Source organism: Lepidothrix coronata, unplaced genomic scaffold, assembly GCF_001604755.1.
Source record: "Lepidothrix coronata isolate B3197 unplaced genomic scaffold, Lepidothrix_coronata-1.0 Scaffold2, whole genome shotgun sequence".
Classification (NCBI taxonomy): domain Eukaryota; kingdom Metazoa; phylum Chordata; class Aves; order Passeriformes; family Pipridae; genus Lepidothrix; species Lepidothrix coronata.
In genome coordinates this window covers 14,890,706-14,911,826 of record NW_016690182.1, presented here as the reverse complement: position 1 = coordinate 14,911,826, position 21,121 = coordinate 14,890,706, and the positions used below count along the sequence as shown (strand labels likewise).

Genomic DNA, 21,121 nt, shown 5'->3' with positions numbered 1-21,121 from the left:
CCTCGACCCGCCTGCGCGCCGCGCTCCCTCCTCCCGCCGCCGTGTCCCGGACGCGGCCCCGCCCCCGGCGCGCGGTGCGCAGGCGCGGCGGGAGGGCGGGGGGCCGGCGATGAGCGTCCTGCTGCCCAACATGGCGGACTTCGATACGATCTACGAGCTGGAGGAGGAGGACGAGGAGCAGGACGAGCCCGAGCCCGTGGTGCGCAGCCAGGAGCTGCCGCGGCCCCGTGACGCGCCCGACCCCGTGGCGGTGCGGGGCGCCGGGCACATCACCGTGTAAGGAAGGAGCGCGGGCGGCGTGGCGGGCCGGCGTGGCGGGGCGGGAGCGCCGGGAGCGTGAGGGCAGCGGCAGCTCCGTGCCCGGCCCTGGCGGTCCCGACCGCCCCTCAGCGCAGGGCCGCGCTGCCCTGCGCCCCCGGCACCCGCTCCGTGAGCGGAATTGTGCTCTTAACGCGTGGAAACGTGGGACTCGGTGCTCCCGTAGCCCCAGGCAGCCCCGGGCCGTGAATGAGCAGCGGGAATTGGCTGTGGGTGCGGAGGTGGATCAGCCCTCCCTGGGGCTCCGCTTTACCCAAGCAATTTGTTCGATAAAAAGCAAAGTCCAGGCGATGCGAGGACGGGCAGCCCGTTCAGACCATGTCGCTGTGCCCTAGCGGAACCCCCTCACTGCACTGCAGAGCAGGCTCGGGGCTGGGCTGGGCTTTATCTGCTCCAAACTTCGTTGTGAGTTGGGTTCAGATTGAGTGTTTTTATCCAGGAACACAGCATGAGCCAGAATGTTTGCTGCTCATTTCAGCATTGAACAGAGGATGAGCAAACTGTGTTTTCTCATATGTGATGTTTACTCGTAGTAATCTTTAACGTTCTTACTCCTGTAAACAGAAGATTTAATAGAACCAAGCACATCCATAACAAGCTGTTGGTTGTTACATTGATGTTCGTGGCAGGGAGGGAAGTTCTGAAGGTGCTGTATTGCAGAGGCCCATCTTGTGTTGCTTTGGCTCTGCCTTTGGATTGCATAAAATGCACGTTTCTTTCTGTAAATAGGTGCAGTGTGATCTAACTCTGCAGTGAAAGCAATGGGTGGGGAAGGCTCTCCTGTCCCAAGGGAACTTGTGTTGGATGTGGTACTGTGTCCTCCTGTAAGTCTGAATCAGGTTTGCATGGAGCTGGTGCCAGCGGGGGGTTGCTCTGCTGCATCACTGCATTTGCTCTGTTGATGGGATTTCCCTCTGCCCTGACCCCAGATAGCTGGTGGCCTCACTAAAGGAGAGGTGGAACACAAGCAAAGTTGTCATAATGCCATGGACCCATCTTAGGAGTTACCTGGAAAAAACATTACGCACTTGTTTGCTTTGTCCTCTGTGCTGCTTTTTCTGTGCTAGTGATGTTCCTTAAAGTTCCTGCTTGGCTCCAGCACCTCTTGGGGATGGGCAGGAGCATCTCCCAAAACGAGGGGTGTCTCCATCAGAAGAAAGCAGTACTCCTCAATGGAAATCCTGAGTTACCCTTGCAGCCACCTGAGCTGAATCCCTTTCAACTCATTTTCCCTTTCTCCCACCCCTCCTCAGCTTTCCTCCTGTAATAGGTATCCCCACCTGTGTGACAGAAGGCAGCTTTTATCACCTCATGAGGTATTTTTAAATCCCCTTAAACTAATAAAACCAGTTAGTGGATGTTACCAATAAAATGCAAGTAAGCTCTGGACATGGAGAACATAATCTGAACTTCCCTATGAATGGGAACTGTTCTGCTTCCCAAAGAGTTTGTGGTTAGTATGTATCACTGCTGGAACTCTGTCAGTTTTTGATCACACAGATGCTTTTGAAATCAGCCTGTTCCAGTTACTGAGGTGGAATACGTCAGCCAGGAAAACTTGTGTTTGTTTTCTGAACCTCTCTGGAACAACTGCTGATAAAAATTTCTGTCCTGACAAGTCAGACACTAGTAAAGAAAACCAGTTATCTTTATAAAGCCATTGTTTCCCATTGTTTCAGATGCCTTCTGTTCTTCAGCTGACACTGGCTTTCTTGGATACTTTTGGAGTATAGGGAAGGGATAATTCTCAAATTCCAGGGTCATTTTCTGCTTCAGCTTTTCATGTACAGTTCTCTTATAAAACTCCCAAGTTGGGAGATTCAAACTCTGTGTTAGTTTCTTGCATGAGAGTTTTTATTCTTCTGCCCTTGTCAGTGAGCTGCTCTCCCTGACAGAGCTGTTCTGCATTATCCAACAGTACTTAACATAAAGTGAGAAGCTTCCCATGGTATTTAGCAGGATCTTGCTTTTTCCACTGACTTTTGCTAACCCATCTACCCCTGTGCATGGTAAGAGTGACCATGAAAAGTGTATTTGTTTTATTTTACTCAGAGAGAGAAAGACAGAGAGAATGTATGTGAAAGTGGTTGGCAAAATTTATTCTCATCTTGTTCAAGATTCTTACTTTGAAAAAATTAGCTCTCAGCCATATTTATTGTTTTCAGAAAGCTTTTGATTTTTAGCACAGAGGAATTAGTAGGTCCTAGTAAATGCTTTTGCTTCTGAAATTCCATTTTGATGAGTTATAAACCCCTTGTTTGCTGTTTCTGGCATGGTCAATGGGACTCTGCTTGGTGTATCCAAATATCTCAACACAGGCATTTTTAGTGAAGACTGAGTCATCTGCTCAGCAAAGCAAAGACAATAACTTTCAGAAACAGAGTAGTAAACAAACTGTAACTTGGTTATGAGGTTTTATTTATCCTATGTGATTTTTCCATATCATTAAGTCCATATGGATGGATGGCAATGAGGTCATGAAATAGCCTTTATGCATATTATTGCCCTTAATATCCAGCTTGTGATTCCTGCTGAAGTCTGCAGACCTCCTAGTTTTGGCTGGAAGTTAACTTTTGGTGTGGGAGTGCCCCAGGGACCCACAGACCAGGTGCTGATGAAAAGCTTGTTGTCATCAGCTGGGGAAGGGAGGGAAGATCCAGTTGTGATGACATTTGACTATTGTCTGATATTACTCCATCTTCTGCATATTTCAAAGAGCCAATGACTTCAGGCTCCCACTACGTATCAAAAACTTCATTTCCCAAAACATCATCCATAGGTAAAGACACCCTTGGATAGTTCTGTTGGCCCCACAGGAAAATGTCCGAAATTAGGAAGAGAAATGCCAGTTGTTCAATAGGATTTCAGCTCAGGGCTCTTGATGAATATCATCTTTACCTGGATATTTATTTAATTATTTATTCATTTCTTGGTGAATATCATCTTTATGCTGGACAAAGCTGAGCCGATGCCTCCTAAAGAGCAGTGTGTGGGGCCTGAGCTCCTCTGTTCCAGGGAGGTTCAATGTAACCTGGATTAGGTGTGGGGAGCTGAACAAAAAGGAGCTGGAGAGCTTCACTGAATGGGTTTAGCTTGTGCAGTCCAGTGAGGCTGATTACTATCTATAAATACAGGAGAGGAGAAAGGAGAAAGAAGCACTGTTTAAGTCAAAATTTAAAAAAAGAAAGACAAAGCACCTGTAAATATGTCCCTTCTAGATATGAGAGTGTTTCCCAAAATCTTCTGGGCACAGAAACCTGAGGTCCTGCTTTGTGCACTAATAGAAGTTTCTGTTGTGGTACCTGTTGCAGGCGGGGTTTGTGACTGGTGATTCAGGGTGTTCCTTTCAGTCTTTAATTGGAGGGATTTAGGAATATATCTTATTACAGCTCCTTTGGAGAAGTTGTGTTCTCCCCACTTCACTGATGGGGGAAAATGAGGTGATGGGACTTGTCTGATGCCAGACATGAAATCAGGGAAGGAGGGACAGAACTGGAAAGTGAGGTCATCCTAGTTCTGTTCCAGCCTGTAGGAAACAGTGCCTTGCTTTTAGAGATACTTGTCATGCAGTGAGAAAAGTGCAACCCAAGTATGTGGGTGACTGATCTGAATTTCTAAATGTTACGCTTTGGGCAGCTCTCACTGAGGAGTCAGAGAACTGGCCTAGAAATAAGTCACCACCAACTGATGCTTTCCAGGACTTTAAGAACAGGTACTGGAATTGATTTTACACAGTGATTTTTAAATATACTGAATTTTAGAAGGCTCTGTAGGCCTGATCACGCTAGATCACTAGTCTGTTGTAGGAAGTCTAATATTATCTCTTGAACAAGACTTTAAATCTTAACTTTTTTTACATTAAATATTCCAATAACACTTCAGTGTTTTTACAGAGCTGCTTGCAAAGCTGTACAACTGTATAACATCCTGCTTCAAATCTTTTATTTTATTTAGTTCTTGAATCACTACCCCACTGCCCTACCTAACAGGAGTTTCATATTTCTAAACTGTGGTAAATAATCACAAGAGAGTCTGTGAAACTCCTAGAGACACTTTAGTGAAAGTGTTCTAGAGGCCATCAGTGGTGCTGACTAAATGCAGTATTTTAATGTGGCACAGTCCTGTTTTCAGTGTAGTTAAAACTTTTATATCCTTTTAGCCATTTGCAGGTGTCAGTGTGAGAGGTGCCTTTCTGTAACTGAAGTTTCTTGGATGTGCTACAACTGAAGGGAATGTTTTGGCAACTGATAAAAGGTTTGGGTTTTAAACGTGTTTCATGACATCAACCTTCAAACTGAACGTAATAAAATATATTGTGATCTTGCATTCTTAATCAGAATTCTAAATCAGCACTAATTTATCTTGTTCTTTATGGAAATTGGGGGTGCAGTGGGAATTTTAATGAGCATATATGATCGATGAGATGAAAGACACTACCTGTGGCTTGGGAAGTGTTTGAACTAAGAGTTGTTGAAGGTCAGGGGTGGATTCTGGGGCACTGCTGGTACATGTTTGCTTTTTTATTGTTTTTTTTTTTGCTGTCTCCTAGGCTTCTGCTCCTGGCCCCTGTAAGAGTCAGTGTTCTGGGAGAGGTGGACCTTTGGCATGGTTTAGTGGAATTAGTCTCTTACATGGGTAGAGTAAATAATTCTGAGTATCACCTGGACTTTCCGGTAGTTCTTTTATTATGTTGTCTGATTGCTACTCCTTTGGCATCGTTTCAGGTGGTTTCTTTGCTGATGCACAGAGAAGTCTGTGCTCCTCAAAACAGCCTTGTGTGTGTGTTTCCTATTGTTAGTCTTTTCTGGCTGTTTTTAAGACTGAAAGGATTACTCCATTGCTTTTCAAGCTTCCTTAAAACTAAATATATATTACAAAACTTAGAAGACTTCAGCTTAAAAAGAAAAGCTACAAAATGTGGAGGCTGACTTGGCAGATTACATTCACTGAGAATGGAAATGTGCTATACTAGTAACCTTTGTACTGTTTTGGTGGATTTTTTTTCATGTTTTACACAACCAGTGTTCCAATATGATGCTCTTGACAAGAGTAAAGGCTCTGACTTAAATTATTCATTGCAGAACTGGCTTGGCCTTCACCAGTGTTGCCAAACATTTCAATGAGCTTGCTGGATTTCTAAAGCCAGCACAAGTTCTTCTGTTGTGCCTCTCTCTTCTTTAAGGTTGGTTTGACTCGTTTTGATCCTTGTAAACAAGTTTCAGGGTCAGTTTTGGGTACCTGGACTGCTGCAGGGTGCCCAGGACTGTGTGTGTGATGTAATGGTGGAGGCTGATGTCTCATGGAAGGTGTCCCTGCCCAGGGCAGGGGGTTGGAACCAGCTGAGCTTTGAGGTCCTTCCAACCCAAACCAGAGCAAGTACTTTCCAGGTTTGTTCCTACAATAAATACAGCAATACCAAATGAATTTGTGCTCTTCTTTTGGTTTTTTTTTCTTTTGTTCAAGACAAATACTCAGGAGATAGTTCAGCAGAGCTGATGGTGGACCTGATATCCAAGATATTTAACTTGCCAAATGTAACATGAAGCTCTGTTCAAACATCCAGGTACTGAGGGCCAGCTGCTGCTGGATTCTGTTAAATCACTGAATTGTGAAGGTTCAGGAGTTCTGGAGCTGATGGGAACAGGTTTCCAAGCAAAGCCCAGTTCCCTGTAGCTTTCCCTGGTTATAATGAAACCCTCTTGTTCAAAACTCAGAACACTCCAGTGAAGAGCAGCCACAGTCATACCTGAGACTTAATTTGCTTGAAGTTCACAGCTGTAAAACTGTTCTTTGTGGAGGCTCTTACATGTTTTGCATGAGACATTTTAACTCATCCCAAAGCAGTTTTTTAAACCCAGATGCTTATAAATTTCTAAGATGATGATGATGAATGGGTTCCTTATAACAAGCTTCGTCTGTTGCATGTGAAACAATTGCATGAGTCAAAGAATTATTGAACACAGTAAAACTGGAATTTAACAGCTGGAGGGTTTTTTGTAAAGATAGCAAAGATTGAAACTTCCTGCCATCCACTTGTAACAGAATTCTTGCATTTTTTTGGGGACTTGGAGTTATTAAATAAGGCAGCAAGCTGTATTTCTCTGTCTTAGAAATGACCTTTTAAAGGATACATGAGACCTTATATAAACTGAGATGGAAAGCTCATGAAATAATGTAAATCTAAAGGCAAAAGAAATGAAGAGTTTTCTTTTTTTCTAAAGTAAAAAATCTTATTACATTTTTTGATTAAGGGAAACAAAATAAGTTAGGTGGAATATATTTTGTTTGTCTCTTTTGTTTTCAAGGTTTGGCTTGAGCAACAAGTTTGATACAGAATTTCCTTCTGTTCTGACAGGGAAGGTAAGTGTGAGATTAAACTGTTCTTTTCCATGGGAAGATCAGTGCATCCAGTGGTTTCTGTGTTAGATACATGCTCATGAACCCACTAAAGGTTGTTAACTCTGCCCTGTGTGAACCAGCTGGTTGCTGACCAATCCCTCTAGTGCACTTTTAAACAAGAAAACAAAGCTTTGCAGGAATTGCCATCATTATTGACATTTTAAACACAGCAAAAAACCACTGTTTCCATGCAGGCAACAGCCAGGAAAGCAGGACTCACTTCACCTTGCTTTGTAAATACCTGGAATTTGTGCTCCCTCCTGTGTGCATTTACTGAGTTCAGATACTACACCTCTCTTTTGAGGGTCTGACAAGCCCTGAGTGTGTGTTTAGACAGATCTCTGGAAGAGAATCAGTTTGGTCTGAAGCTTTACATAACAAAACGCAGTGTTAAATCTACAAGTTAAGTACGTTTTTAGTTCATTTTCAGAGATGATTTAGTTCTGAAGATTAATAGTGACAAGTCTCCTGCTTTCTCTGGAGTCCTGTCACCTAACTAAATGCAGGTTTGAGAAACAATAATTTGTAAGTATTAATTAAATCTTCACAAAAGTCTTAGTTACGGTTTTAAATTATTTTCATTGTTGTATTTTTTTAGACTTTAAAATTTTTAGTTCTTTTTTCTCTTGGATTTTTTTTTCTTCCTGCTCTTTCACTCTCTAGTGCTTTGTTTCATTTTATATCCCCTTTGTATATCTTTTCCAGAATTTGTAAGGAAAAAGTTTGGCTCTTCCTACTTTTTCTAATGCCATCCTAAACATCCTCTGCAGCCCCTTGCAGAGGTTGAGTCACTCCAGCAGTGCACTGAAACACAGCTGGATGGTGTCTCCTGCTCCTGCCAAATCAGGCTGGGGGTTTTCTCCTTCATTTTCCCCCCAGAGTATGATGAATAAAATGCTTGTGTTGGAATTGTCCAGCATTGTGCCAGCAACACCACTGAAAAGCAGGAGTTTTTGGCTGCTAAAAGTCAGCCTGGGAATTGTGGCCTTGTTTCAGAATCTCACTAAACCTGACAGGAAAAGTCTTCCTGATGGCACAGTGTCTCATAGGAGGGCTGGTGATACCACACACTGTTTGCGTTTCACCCCCTCGCATGTCTAAGGCTTGTTCTTTCCTGGGAAGCTCCTTCTGATCACTGGAAAGCCACAGAATTTTTGAGAAAGAAAAATTTCATGTTCTTATACTCAAGTTGTAGTTTGTTATAAATAAGCCCATAGAAAATCCCTAGCAAGAAATGTTAAAAATTAATTTGATTCTATAATTTCATCTCTTTAAAATATTTGTGTGTATTGAAAACCAAACCCAACCCTCCAAGCCTACACTTCTTAATACCAGCCCGTCACGTTTTCCACTTGATTGTCCTCCTCTTGTTAAATAGAGAGTGAACAAAAGCTTAATTTCAAGTTCAGTTGACTGCTTGGACTTAAGTTAGCAAAGAGAGGAGAGAGGAAGCTGTTGTGCTCGGCATTTGCTCTGTGGATGTCCCAGTGGCACGGGGTGATGTGCACAGGGGTTTGCTGTGTGTGGGGATGTGCTTCTGCTGAGAGTCTAGATATCCTGTTATCTTGGGGATTTGAAGGGCTTTCTGAGCAAGAAGGCCTTGAAAGGAAATGAATTCCCTTTTGTCAGGGGAGAACACCAATGAAACAAGATAGTAAACCCATTTTTCTTCCTGCCTGCCACACAGTGCCATGGAAGACATTAAAAACCACAGTTGCGGGTCTTCTGGTTTTTAATACTTTTCATGAATTGCAAGACATAAATAATCTGCTACTTCCTCTGGTTGAGACAGTCAATCATTTTAATCTCTGTGAAAATGAAAATACGGTCTTTTTTCCAGTAAGAAGGTTTTCTTCCAATACCCTGCTAAATAATTCACAATAATCAGCATTGTAGTCAATGGAGACACCACTTTAAGATCTTCTTCTGTTCTTAAAATGTTGGTTTTTACCTTCTTATGAAATCTAACATTATGAATTGCAGCGTGACTGTTTATATTAACAAATTGTGATTAAGGTGTTTACTGTGAACTTGCATTAGTACTCAGCTGCTGGAAGGCAATGGCATAGTTTATTCAGAATGTCTGGGCAACATTAAGTTTAATGGCTTTGCTGTCCACTGTGAATTAATATTAATAATATATCCCTTCTGCTAATGGAGTGTAAGAGATGAAGCCCTTAGATGGGTTTGATGGATTTTTCTATGGTATTGCTTTCCTTTTTAATAAATACAGATGTAACAGAGGCAGGTTTTTAAGCAGAGGATGACAATCCATCCAATACACAATAAAAATCCTAAATAGAGAAAACCATCCAGCTGCACCTTTGTCCCAGAAGCCCAAAGTTTTGGGGTTTATGCCCCACTAAGTTGTGTCAGTAGTTTGTTCAGCTTCCTGCCCCTCAATTTGCCCATCCACATAATGATGGTAGGAAACCTTCTGCTAATTTTCTTTTTTTGAAATCTGAAATACCTATCCCTCTTCACCCACCTCCCCTCCCTCCCAGTCTCCCAGTTTTTTGGGAGCCTGGAGAGCTGTTGTAAGTCAGCCTGGAGCTGCAGTGCCTGTAGCTACATCTGCAGTGTTTAATTGAGATGGTTCTTGCTTTCCTGGGGGAGGTGAGTGTGTACATTGGAGGAGAAAGCCCAGACAATAAAATAATAAAGGAAGAGCCCAGGTAGGTCAGAAATGTGGCCTGGCTAATTCAGCCACATTGACTTAATATTCATCTTGCAGGATGAGATACAAGCTCAGCTTGTTCAGAAATCCTGAGCCAGGCCTTCAACCTGTGTTCTTTTCAAAGGAATGTTTTAAGAAAAGATTTAACTACACTTAATAGAAAGGCAGTATTTAACTTGTAATAATGTTATATTATATGATTACATTATTATTAGTAACATAATTGGACATTGGCCTAAATTTAAATTCCAGTTACATTTAAATTCTGTGTGTTGCAGTTTTACAGGATTATTAATTCTTTTAAAACAAGCTTTTAACAAAATACTCTTCATTATATGTAGCACAATAGCACACACTGCTCCAGGTGACCAGAAAACTATGTGGGCAGTGAACCTTAAGGGAGAAAGTGGAGTTTCCTGCTCTGCTCTCAAACAAAAAGGGTCCTGCCCAGAGAGGACTGTGCAATGGGAGCCATAAAGGGTGGGCTGGGCATTGTGATCGCCTGCAGCCTGTGATTGATAGGGCTTGTGATCCTGGTGATTGAAGGAGAAAGATCAGGCCTGCTGGGCTTTCCTTGCTCTCTTCCTGTGTTTGTGGATCCTCTGCATCCTGTTGTAAAATATTATGACACCCCCTCCTTTCCTTTTATGTTTTTGTTTTTTCCCCTCCCTTGAAGGCCTGAAAGGAACTGCCGTCCCTTCACAAGGTGCACTGCACAGCCAGGAGCCTTGTGCTTATCTCAGTCTTTTCAGGAGCCAGACACAACCCTCCAAGAGATTCCAGAATTACTCAAAACTGCCCTTTCTTAGGGAGCTTTCTTTGTGCAGGAGGTGCTGTTAATTCTCTGTTTGTTTGAAATGCATTAGTCATTTCATACCCACCTTTCAACAGCTGTACCTGGAGGAAAGGTGAGATTTAAAGTTATGCCAGAAAATCAACAAAATTCTTTGGTGACTTTCGTTTGGATACCATTTTATTGTTAAATTAGAACAGTTCTTTTATTTACAGGTATTTTGTTCCTTATCACTGTGTAACAAAGCTTAACTGTTACTGAGCTGTAAACTGACAGCAACAAACTGTTCCTTACTTCTCTTTATCACAATATGAGGTTTATCTCCCTCACCAGTTCCTTTAGTTTCAGATGAAGATGTGTCACTAAGTGACAGAAATATTTATTGTGATTACATTTCCTAAAGGGAGAAATAATCCAATAGTCTGGGTTAGCCAAAACCATCTTAAGTAATTACATCTTCTGTTGTAGCCAAGAGGTTTCTCTTTAAATGAAAGTATTTGGTGAGTTAGCAGGTCATAGCTGTGCTTTCATAACACTGTATTAAGGTAACCATCAGACCAGCATTCCTGAAATGGAAATGTTCTGTTCCTTACTTGGTTTCTAGTGTAGCCATTTGTTCTACAGGAAGGAGAGAACTTCAACATTGTTCTTACAAAGTAGAATCAAAGTGTGGACAGTGACTCCCTAGAAATGGTCCCAGGAATAGGGAATCTCACCATCCCTGTGTTCTCTTGTCAGGGCCTACGATTTTCTGCCAGTTGTAATCTAAGAATCTGTTTTGAGTTCTTTCCATGTTGGATGTCATCACTGATGATAAGGGTTATTCTTGTTAAACTAAATCAGATTCCATGGCCTTTGGTAGGTTTGTCCAGCTGGATTTGGGGTTGGGAAGTGGTGTTGTCAAGGTCCAGCAAACTTTGTGTCTAATGGAAAAGGAGACATTCTCTTTTCTCAGGGGGTTTCACTGCAAAAGTATTAAAGGGTCAAGAAAAAAAACTGCTTTTTTTTTTAAATCTTTCAAATAAACAAATAGAATGATATATGTAAAATTCCAAAAGATACCTAAATATGAGGCACGTGGAAACTTCCTTAGGAGTGGGGAATGTTAATTAATGTAGGAATCTCAATTTACTTTGAGGCACCTCTGCCTGCAGCAGCTGGACAGGTCACTGCAAGCAACAGCCCAGTTGTTCTTTCCTACAAAACATTCTCCTACATTGAAGATGAAAGGTTTTTGCTCATGTGTGTCTGGTATTTGTGATATCCCAAATGCAACAGCTGGCATTGGCCAAGGGGGCTGTAAAACCTTGTTTCAGAGACATGCAAGTCCAGGCCAATTTTCCACGTTACAATGGGATTTCTTTTCATTGAAAATAAGTAGGAAGGATGTCTGGGCTTTTATTGCCATTTTCTTTTTTTCCCCCCCTAAACTAAGGTGTGTGTTGTAAAATAGATAAAGAAATGTTTTTAATTGCTCCATTTGTGTGTGTAAACCAAGGCAGTCTATGTAATATGGGAGGGAGGCAGCCTATATTAGTGCAGAATAAATACTTCATATTTATAAAATAATCCCAATGTTAAATCATGTCCTTATGTTACTAACTTAGGCCTGGCCTGTGTGCAAGCCCAGCTGCCCCCTGACTGCTGCCTCGCCACCCCAATGGCCAGGAAACAGATGCTGGATTTATTTGCTGCCTTTCCTGCAATGCTTTAACAAATTTAGCTCTGGTGAATAGGAGGAGGCAGCAGCAGGTCCTCTACATTTCCTGCCCCAGGGCTTTGCTCCTGGTCAAAGGAATCTTTGTCACTAAATTAACACTTCTGGTGGTGTTGCAGACCGAGATGGACAGAGTTGGGCTGGGGGCTTGTGTAGTTGCACAGATTTGTGTACAGACTCGTTCCAGGGGTTTTTTTCATCAACTTTGCAAGTAGTTAGGGAAGATTTTTTGATTTCTTTTTTTGGTATTTTTTTGAGCTGTGCCTGCCTGGTCAAGTCTGTTGAAGTTGGAGCTGATTATTTTGCTTTGTGTGTTTTCTTCCTGGACTGTGTTACAGTTAAAGGTGTCATCTTGGAGACAGTGCCTCAAATCCATACTTGGCTTGCCAGATACAAGTTATTTAGATCCTGTAGAGAGATGAGGGATTTGGGGTATGTAAATAGGTAAGAAACATGCTGCTATTGTAGAAATGAGTTTATTTCTGATAGAAAATGGGGGTTTCCACTGTGACTCTGCAGTAGCAATTTATAGAAAATACTATTTTGACTAAGCTCTGCTGAATAGGCCTTATTTTAAAGCAGTTGTTTTTCAACAGCTAAGCTTTATCCATAACCCTGTACAAGATGCAGTGCTCTGCCTTGAATATAATCCAGTATATATCTTTCCAGGCTTCCCTATTTTAGGAAGCAGCCACAAGGGAAGTTGTGGCTTCAAGTCAGTATGGACCAGGAATTTGTCTGTGGGCAGAGGTCCACCTTACCCAGGCACAGTGTAGACTTGCACTGGTATGAAATGAATCTGGATAATATTATCTGTTTTTGTGATACATCCTTTTCCCACAAAGCTGCCCCACATTCCCTTGGGAAACAGATCTCTGTCATTGTTCCCTGGGTTTGGTCAGTGTAGCCAGTGCATGTATTGGGTCCCAATTCTAATTTTCTTTGGGGGCCACTGTGTTATCAGGCCAATTGATTTATCAATGGTGCAATAAACTCAGATGAGGCTGTTTATCTAAGCCATGTTTAGCTTTTTAATGAGGTTTGTGCAAGGCCTGCACAGGGAAGTGACTCTTCCTGCTCCCTGGTGACCGGTGCTTTAGGAGGTGGGGTCCAGTTGTGTCGTGGGCTTCTGTTCCAGTTCCACTGTAAACTGTAGAGACAGTTACTGGCTCAAGCCCCTGTCCTCTGAGACCCAGCCCTTGTGTTGCAGGTGGCCCCCGAGGAGTTCAAGACCAGCATCAGCAGAGTGAATGCCTGTCTGAGGAAGAACCTGCCCATCAATGTGAAGTGGCTGCTCTGTGGCTGCCTCTGCTGCTGCTGCACCCTGGGCTGCAGCCTCTGGCCTGTAGTCTGTCTTAACAAAAGAGTGAGTGCCTGCTTCACCTTCTTATTCGATTGATTTTGCAATTATTAGTATTACTAAAAACAGTATAAAATAATTTCTAATAATGTCATCCCAATTTCAAGACCTTTCTTTGGCCTCACTCGCATTCAGAAGGTTATTCTGCTTTCCATTCCTCAGAAAACAGGAAAAATGTGTTTGTTAATGAAGTAAGTGACACCAAATTACCAGTTGAATTAATAGTTTTAGGAATAGCTGCTTCCACCTCAGTTCACAGAACCTGAATTTCCAGGATCTCCAAAGGTTTAAGAATTGAGTTAAATAAGTGCAGAACTGGACACTGACCTTCCAAGACTGCCAGAACTGGACTGAAAATCACTTCACCTCTTCACACCCCTCCCCCGAATATTTTTTTAAATTAAAAGTAATTTTTTTGTATGCAACAGATACCGTAACATTTCAGTGCTGTGCTTCATCTGACCTATTTTACTGTGCTGTTTCTAGTAAGAATAAGCACAAATTTGTTTTCTATTTGGGAAGTTTAAAGACTTCCCCCCACAACAGAGAATTGACCACTCCTATAATCAGGTCCAAAGTAATAATTTTGAAAAGCACTTTAGTAATACCAAGTAAATATGATTTAATTATCTCTGCGGTTTACATTTAGATTGATTTCTCACAGCAGGAAGTGTTTAGGAGGTACGTAAGTGGGTATATTGTGATGATATTCTTTGCAGTTATGTAGTTTGTGAGACTTGTAGCCATAAAATCTTATTATCCTCAAATGCAAATATTATTTAGGTGCACTGGGAAAAACCTCTTACACTTTTTAATTTAATTATGGGAAAAGATCTTAAGTAAAAATCTGTTAAAAAGTAATCCTTCTGGCTTTTCGGAGTTTCTGATCTTTAATAAAACAAACCAAAAGCAAAAACAAGGAATGGGCCTTGCTTTCAGACTACAAATGTTTTGCCAAATTTTCCAGCTTGCTCAAGAAAAAGCTGCATTGACTGGCACTGAGGTTTTAGTTAAAATAATAAAATAAAATGCATTAAAGGCATAACATGTTAACTTGTTGACTGCTCATTGCTGAAGCTGTATCACTACAAAGTCACAGGACTTGTTTTAGCTCATTTTAACTGCCTTTATAAATGTAATTATTGCAGAGGAATGGACCTGAGATAGGCAAATGGAGTATTTGCAGTTTTAAAGCCATATTTGACATTCTTGTGCTAGTGAAAATCAAAATAAATGCCCATGTGGTGTGTAGTGTTAATGTCATTCTCAAGGCTACAGAATATATACAAGATACACAAGCAGGGAAAACAATGGGGCTTCTGGGGGGGGGTGCGTGGGGGGTGTCTGATTGTATTTCAGCACCAACAATCACAAGATGGTTCTTAATTTTTTCTTGTTCTGAGTTGAACCCAGAGAGCACCTGAGCTCCCCCCAGCCTCTCCCTTACACACCCCTGCCCCCCAGAGCAGGATGGGGGAGAGAATCACAAGAGGAAGAATAAGAAAAACGTAAGTTAATAAGTGAAGGAGAAACAGGGAAGAAAACCCAAGTGATGAAGAGACAAATCACTGACAGACCCACTGAATGTGCTGAGCTGGAAGGGACCCCCAAGGATCGTGGAGTCCAACCCTCAGCCCTGCACAGGCCCATCCCCGAGCTGGGAAAGAGCAGCCCCCAGTTGTCCTGTTGAGCCTGGTGTTCCATGGATGGCATATCCCTTCGGGCAGTGCTCTGCAACAGCCACCACACTGTTGGGGATCAGCACTGTGCCAGTCCTGCAAACTGCTGGGAAGAACATTTCCCCAGCAACAAAGGGAGCAGAGATCCAAGGGCTGCAAAGTGAGACTGGGACAGCTGGCACTGGAAACAACACCTCCTTCTAAATTCCAAGGGTAGCTTTGTGTGGATTCCTCACCATGGAGTCTTTGCCTCAGATAGCTTTGTATGTTTTTTTCAGTGAGGTGCTGCAGCTCACCTCCATTATTACCTTTAGCAAAGGAATTGGTGATGGAATTCTGTGCATACCATGCAGGGTCACCACAGTTGTCTTTTTGTGACCCTAAAAATCACTGAAACTCCAAAAATCAGCTCCTCTCCCACAGCTATGGAAAGAGCAGAACAGGAAGGTCTCACTTTGGTAGCCAAGAGTTGAAAATACAAACAGGGTTTGTTGTGAGCTGGAGTTCTGTGGTGGGGAGAGTTTTTCAGGATTCAGATCACAATTACAGGAGAAAAATCTGGGAATTATGTGTGTGTAAATGATGTGTGGGTCAGTAGAAATTGCATGTGTGGAAATGCTGTGTTGTCAGGAGAACACCTGTAGTGAGTGCAGAATTTGGCCAAGGGAATATGGGAGATTTGGTTTTGTTGGCTTGCCTGTGATAGGTAAAAATACTAAATTCAAAGGGTCTCTTCCTATCTGTGTGAATTCTGAGGGATTTGCAGTCCTAAATTAATAAAAAACCCATGGGTGTTTCCTTTTTTGAAAAAAGTAGGAGTGGGGAGTCAAAGTGGTAGGACTTCCATTGATAATTTCTCTTTTGCTTGGTTCTACTTATCTAAAACTAACTTCTTATAAATTCATCTTAGCCAGAAATGTCATAGTGAGATTCTTCTGAATGGCTACTGAACCATTTATAATACAGTTTTGACTCTACTTTTTAGACTAGAAGATCAATTCAGAAGTTATTAGAATGGGAAAATAACAGACTATATCATAAGGTAAGAAAAGTCAGAGTGCTTGGTTTTTTTCAGCTTTAAGAATATTGGCATGAAGAAATTTTACGTCTTATAATTCTTATAATAATATTAGAATAATATTGTTCTTATAATACTTTGTACTGATCCCAAAGTGTTCTAGTTGTTAATAATTCAGTATTGCTAGTGCTTGTGGCATTACTCACCCAAACAAGGCTGTGTTATGTGGTATGTTAATCCCTTGTTAATTATTTTCTTAGCTTGGTTTGCACTGGAAGCTGAGTAAAAGGAAATGTGAAACTAGCAATATGATGGAGTATGTAAGTATTACTTCTGTTCCTAATTTGCTATTCCCTATAACTGTGATTTCATAGAGAAAATCCTTAACTTGCCAGACTGACCCTGTGCAAAAAAATCTCTCAGACAAACGTGGAGTTGGGTTTGACACACACCCAGAAAGGCCTCTCTTAACAACAGCAGCCAGGGCACATATTGGGACTCAGGCATTGTCACCACAGATGTGTTTGTCCTTCATGACAATTCTGTGTTTGCAGGGCAGACACACTTGTTTTGGTCTATCCTTTGGAATGGAGGAGACCCGCTGGCACTTCATGCCTTGGTGTGATTCCCACCCCAGCACCAGTCCCTAGTTCTTTAACACATATCCCCCTTTTCTAGTGGTATTCATAATTACTTTGATTCAAATAATTTGTGCAGAAATATTGCATTTTTGTAGTTTTGGTTTTTTCTTTTTTTTTTTTAAATGGATCTTTTCCTTTTTTCTTTTTCTTACTTTGCCAGCTCTAAATTTCACAAAGTTTTAAACGAGACAGGCCTTTCAGGAAAGCAGAATTCAAACTACTTCCCCCTCCACTTTAACACATAGCTGTGGAGATTGTGTAAACTTTAAGGGAAAAGATAGTCCCCCCCAAAAATTCAGGCATCCAGAATCCCTCTGTTTCCAAATGACTTGAATCTCTGCTTTGCTCCCCTGGGGAACATTCCCTCCTTTCTGACTATCTCAGATATGTTTAGTCTTATGAACTAGCAAATGCTGCATGGAAATTGTGCTGAAGGTTTGAACTTCTTGGTTACTGTGTTCTGTTCTTGTCTTTTTCCCCTTCTTCAACAGGTAATATTAATAGAGTTCTTACCAAAATATCCCATATTTCGACCTGACTGAGGAACAACATTGGTCTTTTATGTTACCTGTCATTTTCTACCCTTAGTGCCTTGTAGATGATTTTGGAAAGAAGATGGTCTACTCTGCTGTGACTTAAAATGTTCTTCAGTAGAATATCTTCCTCGCTGTTACTTTCTTTTGTTAAGAAGAGAACAATTTGCACATTTTTTATGTTAAACGAGGCTTCTATGTTGCACTCTGAATTTTTAACATAATAACTGATAGAGTTGCCACTAGGGATCTGACATCAGTGCTGCTTCAGCTTGTTCTGAGCATGCTGCCTTATTAATTTCTCAATTATTTGCTGTCCCCAAAACGTGCATCCTAAGGCTGTGTCATCCTCTATTCCATCCTAAATGTCTCAATCCTAGAACCCCTCAGTAGGAATGTCCAGGTAATTGTCTCGTAGTGATGATTTAGTATAACCTGCTTGCATAGGACTTGCAATCAACAGCACTGGGTTTGTCCTGCACCTTGCAAAATCATCAGACATTAGTTTACCCACTCTGGAATTGTAAATATTGACTCTTTGCATAATGTAAAGTGTGGTATGCCAAGGTTTACAGAATGTATTATAGCTCTTACTCTCTTGCCAACAGTCCCACAGTTCATTTGCTCGTGTCCCTGGATTGTACAGACCCACCCACACGTGGTTTTATGGGAAAGCCATAAGGAGTTTGTACGTACTCTCAGATGTGTAGGGCTCAGTTGCACTTTGTTTAGTAAATGGATGAAAAATGCAGAGCATTTCTGTCTGTCTTTTTATTTTAAAAAAGCATTTCAGGTGGTGTTTGCAGCACCTGAAATAGGAAGCTGAAATGTGTCCACCTCTGAAAAAGCTGCATTTGTGGGATAGGTGGCAGCTGCTCTTAACAAAAAATACTCTAAAGTCTCTTTTTGAGTTAGGAATATTTGGATGTCAATTTTTGTTTTAAAGTAAGGGGAAAAAAAGGTCTCATAATTGGAGATCTTCATTACTAAGGAGAAAAATTTGGAAGAGCTGAAAATCAAAGCTGAAGTAACACCTTTGTTACTGTAGTGTGATTGTACTTCAGCATTTTAACAGTTAAGTGACATGACATCCTTTCCAGTGGAAATGAATTTTATCTAAATCAGTGGCATTTCCAAATATGCTGAGGGAGGAAGTGGAGCAGTTGAAAGGGCTCCTGCTTATGTTTTGGCAGTCAGGCAGTGTCTGGAAAGCCCCAAATGCCTTGTGGAATTCAGTATTATTTTGGATACTTCCCTGTTTGCCTGATCTCAGGAAGGGAAGTAATTGTAGAAGAACTTCCTGTAATGACTGACCTAAGCAAGACCACTTGATAGTAGAAAGCAAATGAAAATTGGTGCAAATTTTCTCCCTTTCCTAACTACAAATAATTTAAACCAGCAGACGGCTGAGTATCTGCGAGTTGGGATGAATATTATCATCAGTGTCTACGCATTTCTTTGCAGCAACTTGACTTTCTGCAACATCATCCCAAGTTGCTTTTTAGTTTCAGGGTGACTTGGGATTTCCTCTGAATGTATTTGCATCCTTTCGGTTTGCAGTATGGTATTAAAACACAGTATTTGTAGGACCATTGCATTCTAATATGTGTAGTAGGTCAGATTTCTTTCCACAGTGTTTACAGAAGGCCAGTTTTGTGCAAAGTTTGTGCTGTTCCTCCTGCACAGCTGAGGAGGATCAGAGTCTGGGATCTGCACGCTTCATGCAGCAGCTTCATTTGACTGGTAGATTGGTGACAGCTGAGTGTGTAATTGCATTTGTAATACAAATAAAAACCTCTTGTGTGGTTCGAGTTTAATGTCAGCTACACCTTACAACTTGCATTTCCATCACAGAACCAAGCAAAGTGTTGTCTCCAATTTATTTTTATTTTTTTGGGATGAGTGTTAACTGGAAGCAGAGAAAATAATGGCAGAAAAACACAGGGTAAACCAAAACTGAAATAGCACACGCCGTTCTCTGGATTTCCCTGAGTTTCTGGAGAAAATGAAGGGAGCTTGGCTTAATTAACAGAACAATGGAAGTTTCTTATTGTTATGCCAGAACTTTGTCAATTATTTTTGTGTTTTGTGCGAGAAACTCAAGAAATCCCAGCAAGTTCTTATTTTCTTCTTTCTGTAACTGTACTTTTCCATTTGAGAACAGGCACTTTCTGTGGAATCCCAGAATAGTTTGGGTTGGAAGGGACCCTAAAGCTCCTCCAGTCCCGCCCCCTGCCATGGGCAGTAACACCTTCCAGGTTGCTTAGAGCTCCAACCTGGCCTTGAGCACTTCAGCACATTAAAGTTTACATTTTAACTATGTAAATTCTGTACATTTTACTTTGTCCTTAATTATTAATTGTGCAGTCTCCAAACCATGAATGGGCCTCCTCTTTTGTATTTTAATAGACATTTAACTATGTGGCCATAAAGCAACTAGTAAAGAAGGAGAGCCAAAACTGCCATTTCCATTAAGGTCCATGTTTAATAAGTAGATAAATTTGCATTAAAATGCAAAGCCAGCAGCCGTTACTATATTTGCATCTGAAAGATCCAAGCTCATTGAAAGGTGAGGGCAGCTCTAAGTGCTGCTGTGAGCTCTCTACACAGGTTCTGCTTTGCTTGGGCTCTCCTTTGCTTTAACATAAAAACATCCCCAGGTAATTCTGAAAATGTAATTTTTGACAATAAAGCCGTCAGCATGAATTGGTAAACCTGCTTAGGGAGGATGTTTGTCAGCTGGAGAAAGAATCTGTAGCAACATAACAGAGATTCATGTCAGCAAAGTGAGTGGAAGTGGTAAAGAAAGTGCCTTGGCTGGTTCCAACAGCAGAGTGAGGAGAGAAGGGAACTGGTACCTCAGGAGGGGGAGTTTGCAGCAGACTTTTAAAAGCAGCTACTGTCTACCAAATCAGTGTTTAATTTTTCATATAAACATGTTGACACTAACTTTCCTTTCTAGTTTTTATCCAGGAAATATTTGGGTTTGTATCCAGTGAGTTTGGTATCTAACGAGTATTGGAGGAGTAAAGAACACTGGCAGAGCATCAGAGCTCTTACTGCTGATCCCCTGCCTATGCCTGGGAAGGTGTTTTACCACAGGAGTATCATAAAAAGTGTCCAAGGCATGCACAGACAAGTCTGGGAAGTGTGGATTGAGTTGTAAATGGGTGACTTTAACAACACAAAAAAAAATTTTTGCTAAATCTGGTGTGGTTTTGATAAATCCAAAAAAGGTTCCTCTGCTTTCCTTGCTTAGGTACAAAACTCCATATGCAAAACCATAAATAGATGTTTATTATTGTCCCACTATGAGAGTTTACTACATTTCCTTGGAGCATTACCATTGGAGCAATAAAATGTCAAGCTATTAACATTCAACGTAAATTATTTATCACTTTAGTAAATAATGTTTTGTGACTCTTCTGCCATTCTTTTGTTTTCTGCTTTTGGTGTTCTTACAGTGTTGTAACATACTTGTACTGCTTCAGAAAAGTGGTTTTGTTTAAGCTGTATGAAACTGTGTTCTTAACACTTTGATTCTGTTTACAAGTGAACAGCCACTTTTTTAACAGGACCTCACATCTGGAGAGTTTTCTCTCTATTTTTTATTTTAAATGAAAATTCTAACTGAGCTCGCTTTCTACAATTTACTGCACTGGCTTGTGCCATTGAAAGAAGCTGGAAGTCAGACATGCTTCATCACTTTGAGACATTTTTCTTTAATTAAATTTAAAGATGAAAACCTCAAATAGTGCAACGTGTTTATGGGAAAAAAAATAATAGGAATGTTTTGCGTCTCTCCCTGTAGCAGAGTGTAAGTGGGAGGGCTTATTTAAAGAACAACACTTGGAAAGCTTAGGGGGCATTTCCAGAGAAGAAAACTGCGGAATGATCATCACAGCTGGCTTTCCAGATGCTCCACCTTCCACCCAGGGCAGAGGTGGAAGTGTTCAGGAAACGTGTGGATGAGGCACTTGGGGCCG

General features: G+C 41.3%; 1 protein-coding gene across 1 annotated transcript; it reads left to right on the top strand.

Moving 5' to 3' along the window:
- Window positions 1–57: 57 nt before the first annotated feature.
- Window positions 58–20,880, top strand: LOC108498007 (cysteine-rich hydrophobic domain-containing protein 2-like). Its single transcript, XM_017816246.1, has 6 exons — window positions 58–276; window positions 6,624–6,678; window positions 13,115–13,270; window positions 15,929–15,985; window positions 16,222–16,281; window positions 17,094–20,880. The coding sequence occupies exons 1-6, from the start codon at window positions 110–112 to the stop codon at window positions 17,142–17,144; spliced, it is 546 nt and encodes a 181-aa protein (XP_017671735.1). The 5' UTR covers window positions 58–109; the 3' UTR covers window positions 17,145–20,880.
- The last annotated feature ends 241 nt before the right edge of the window (window positions 20,881–21,121 follow it).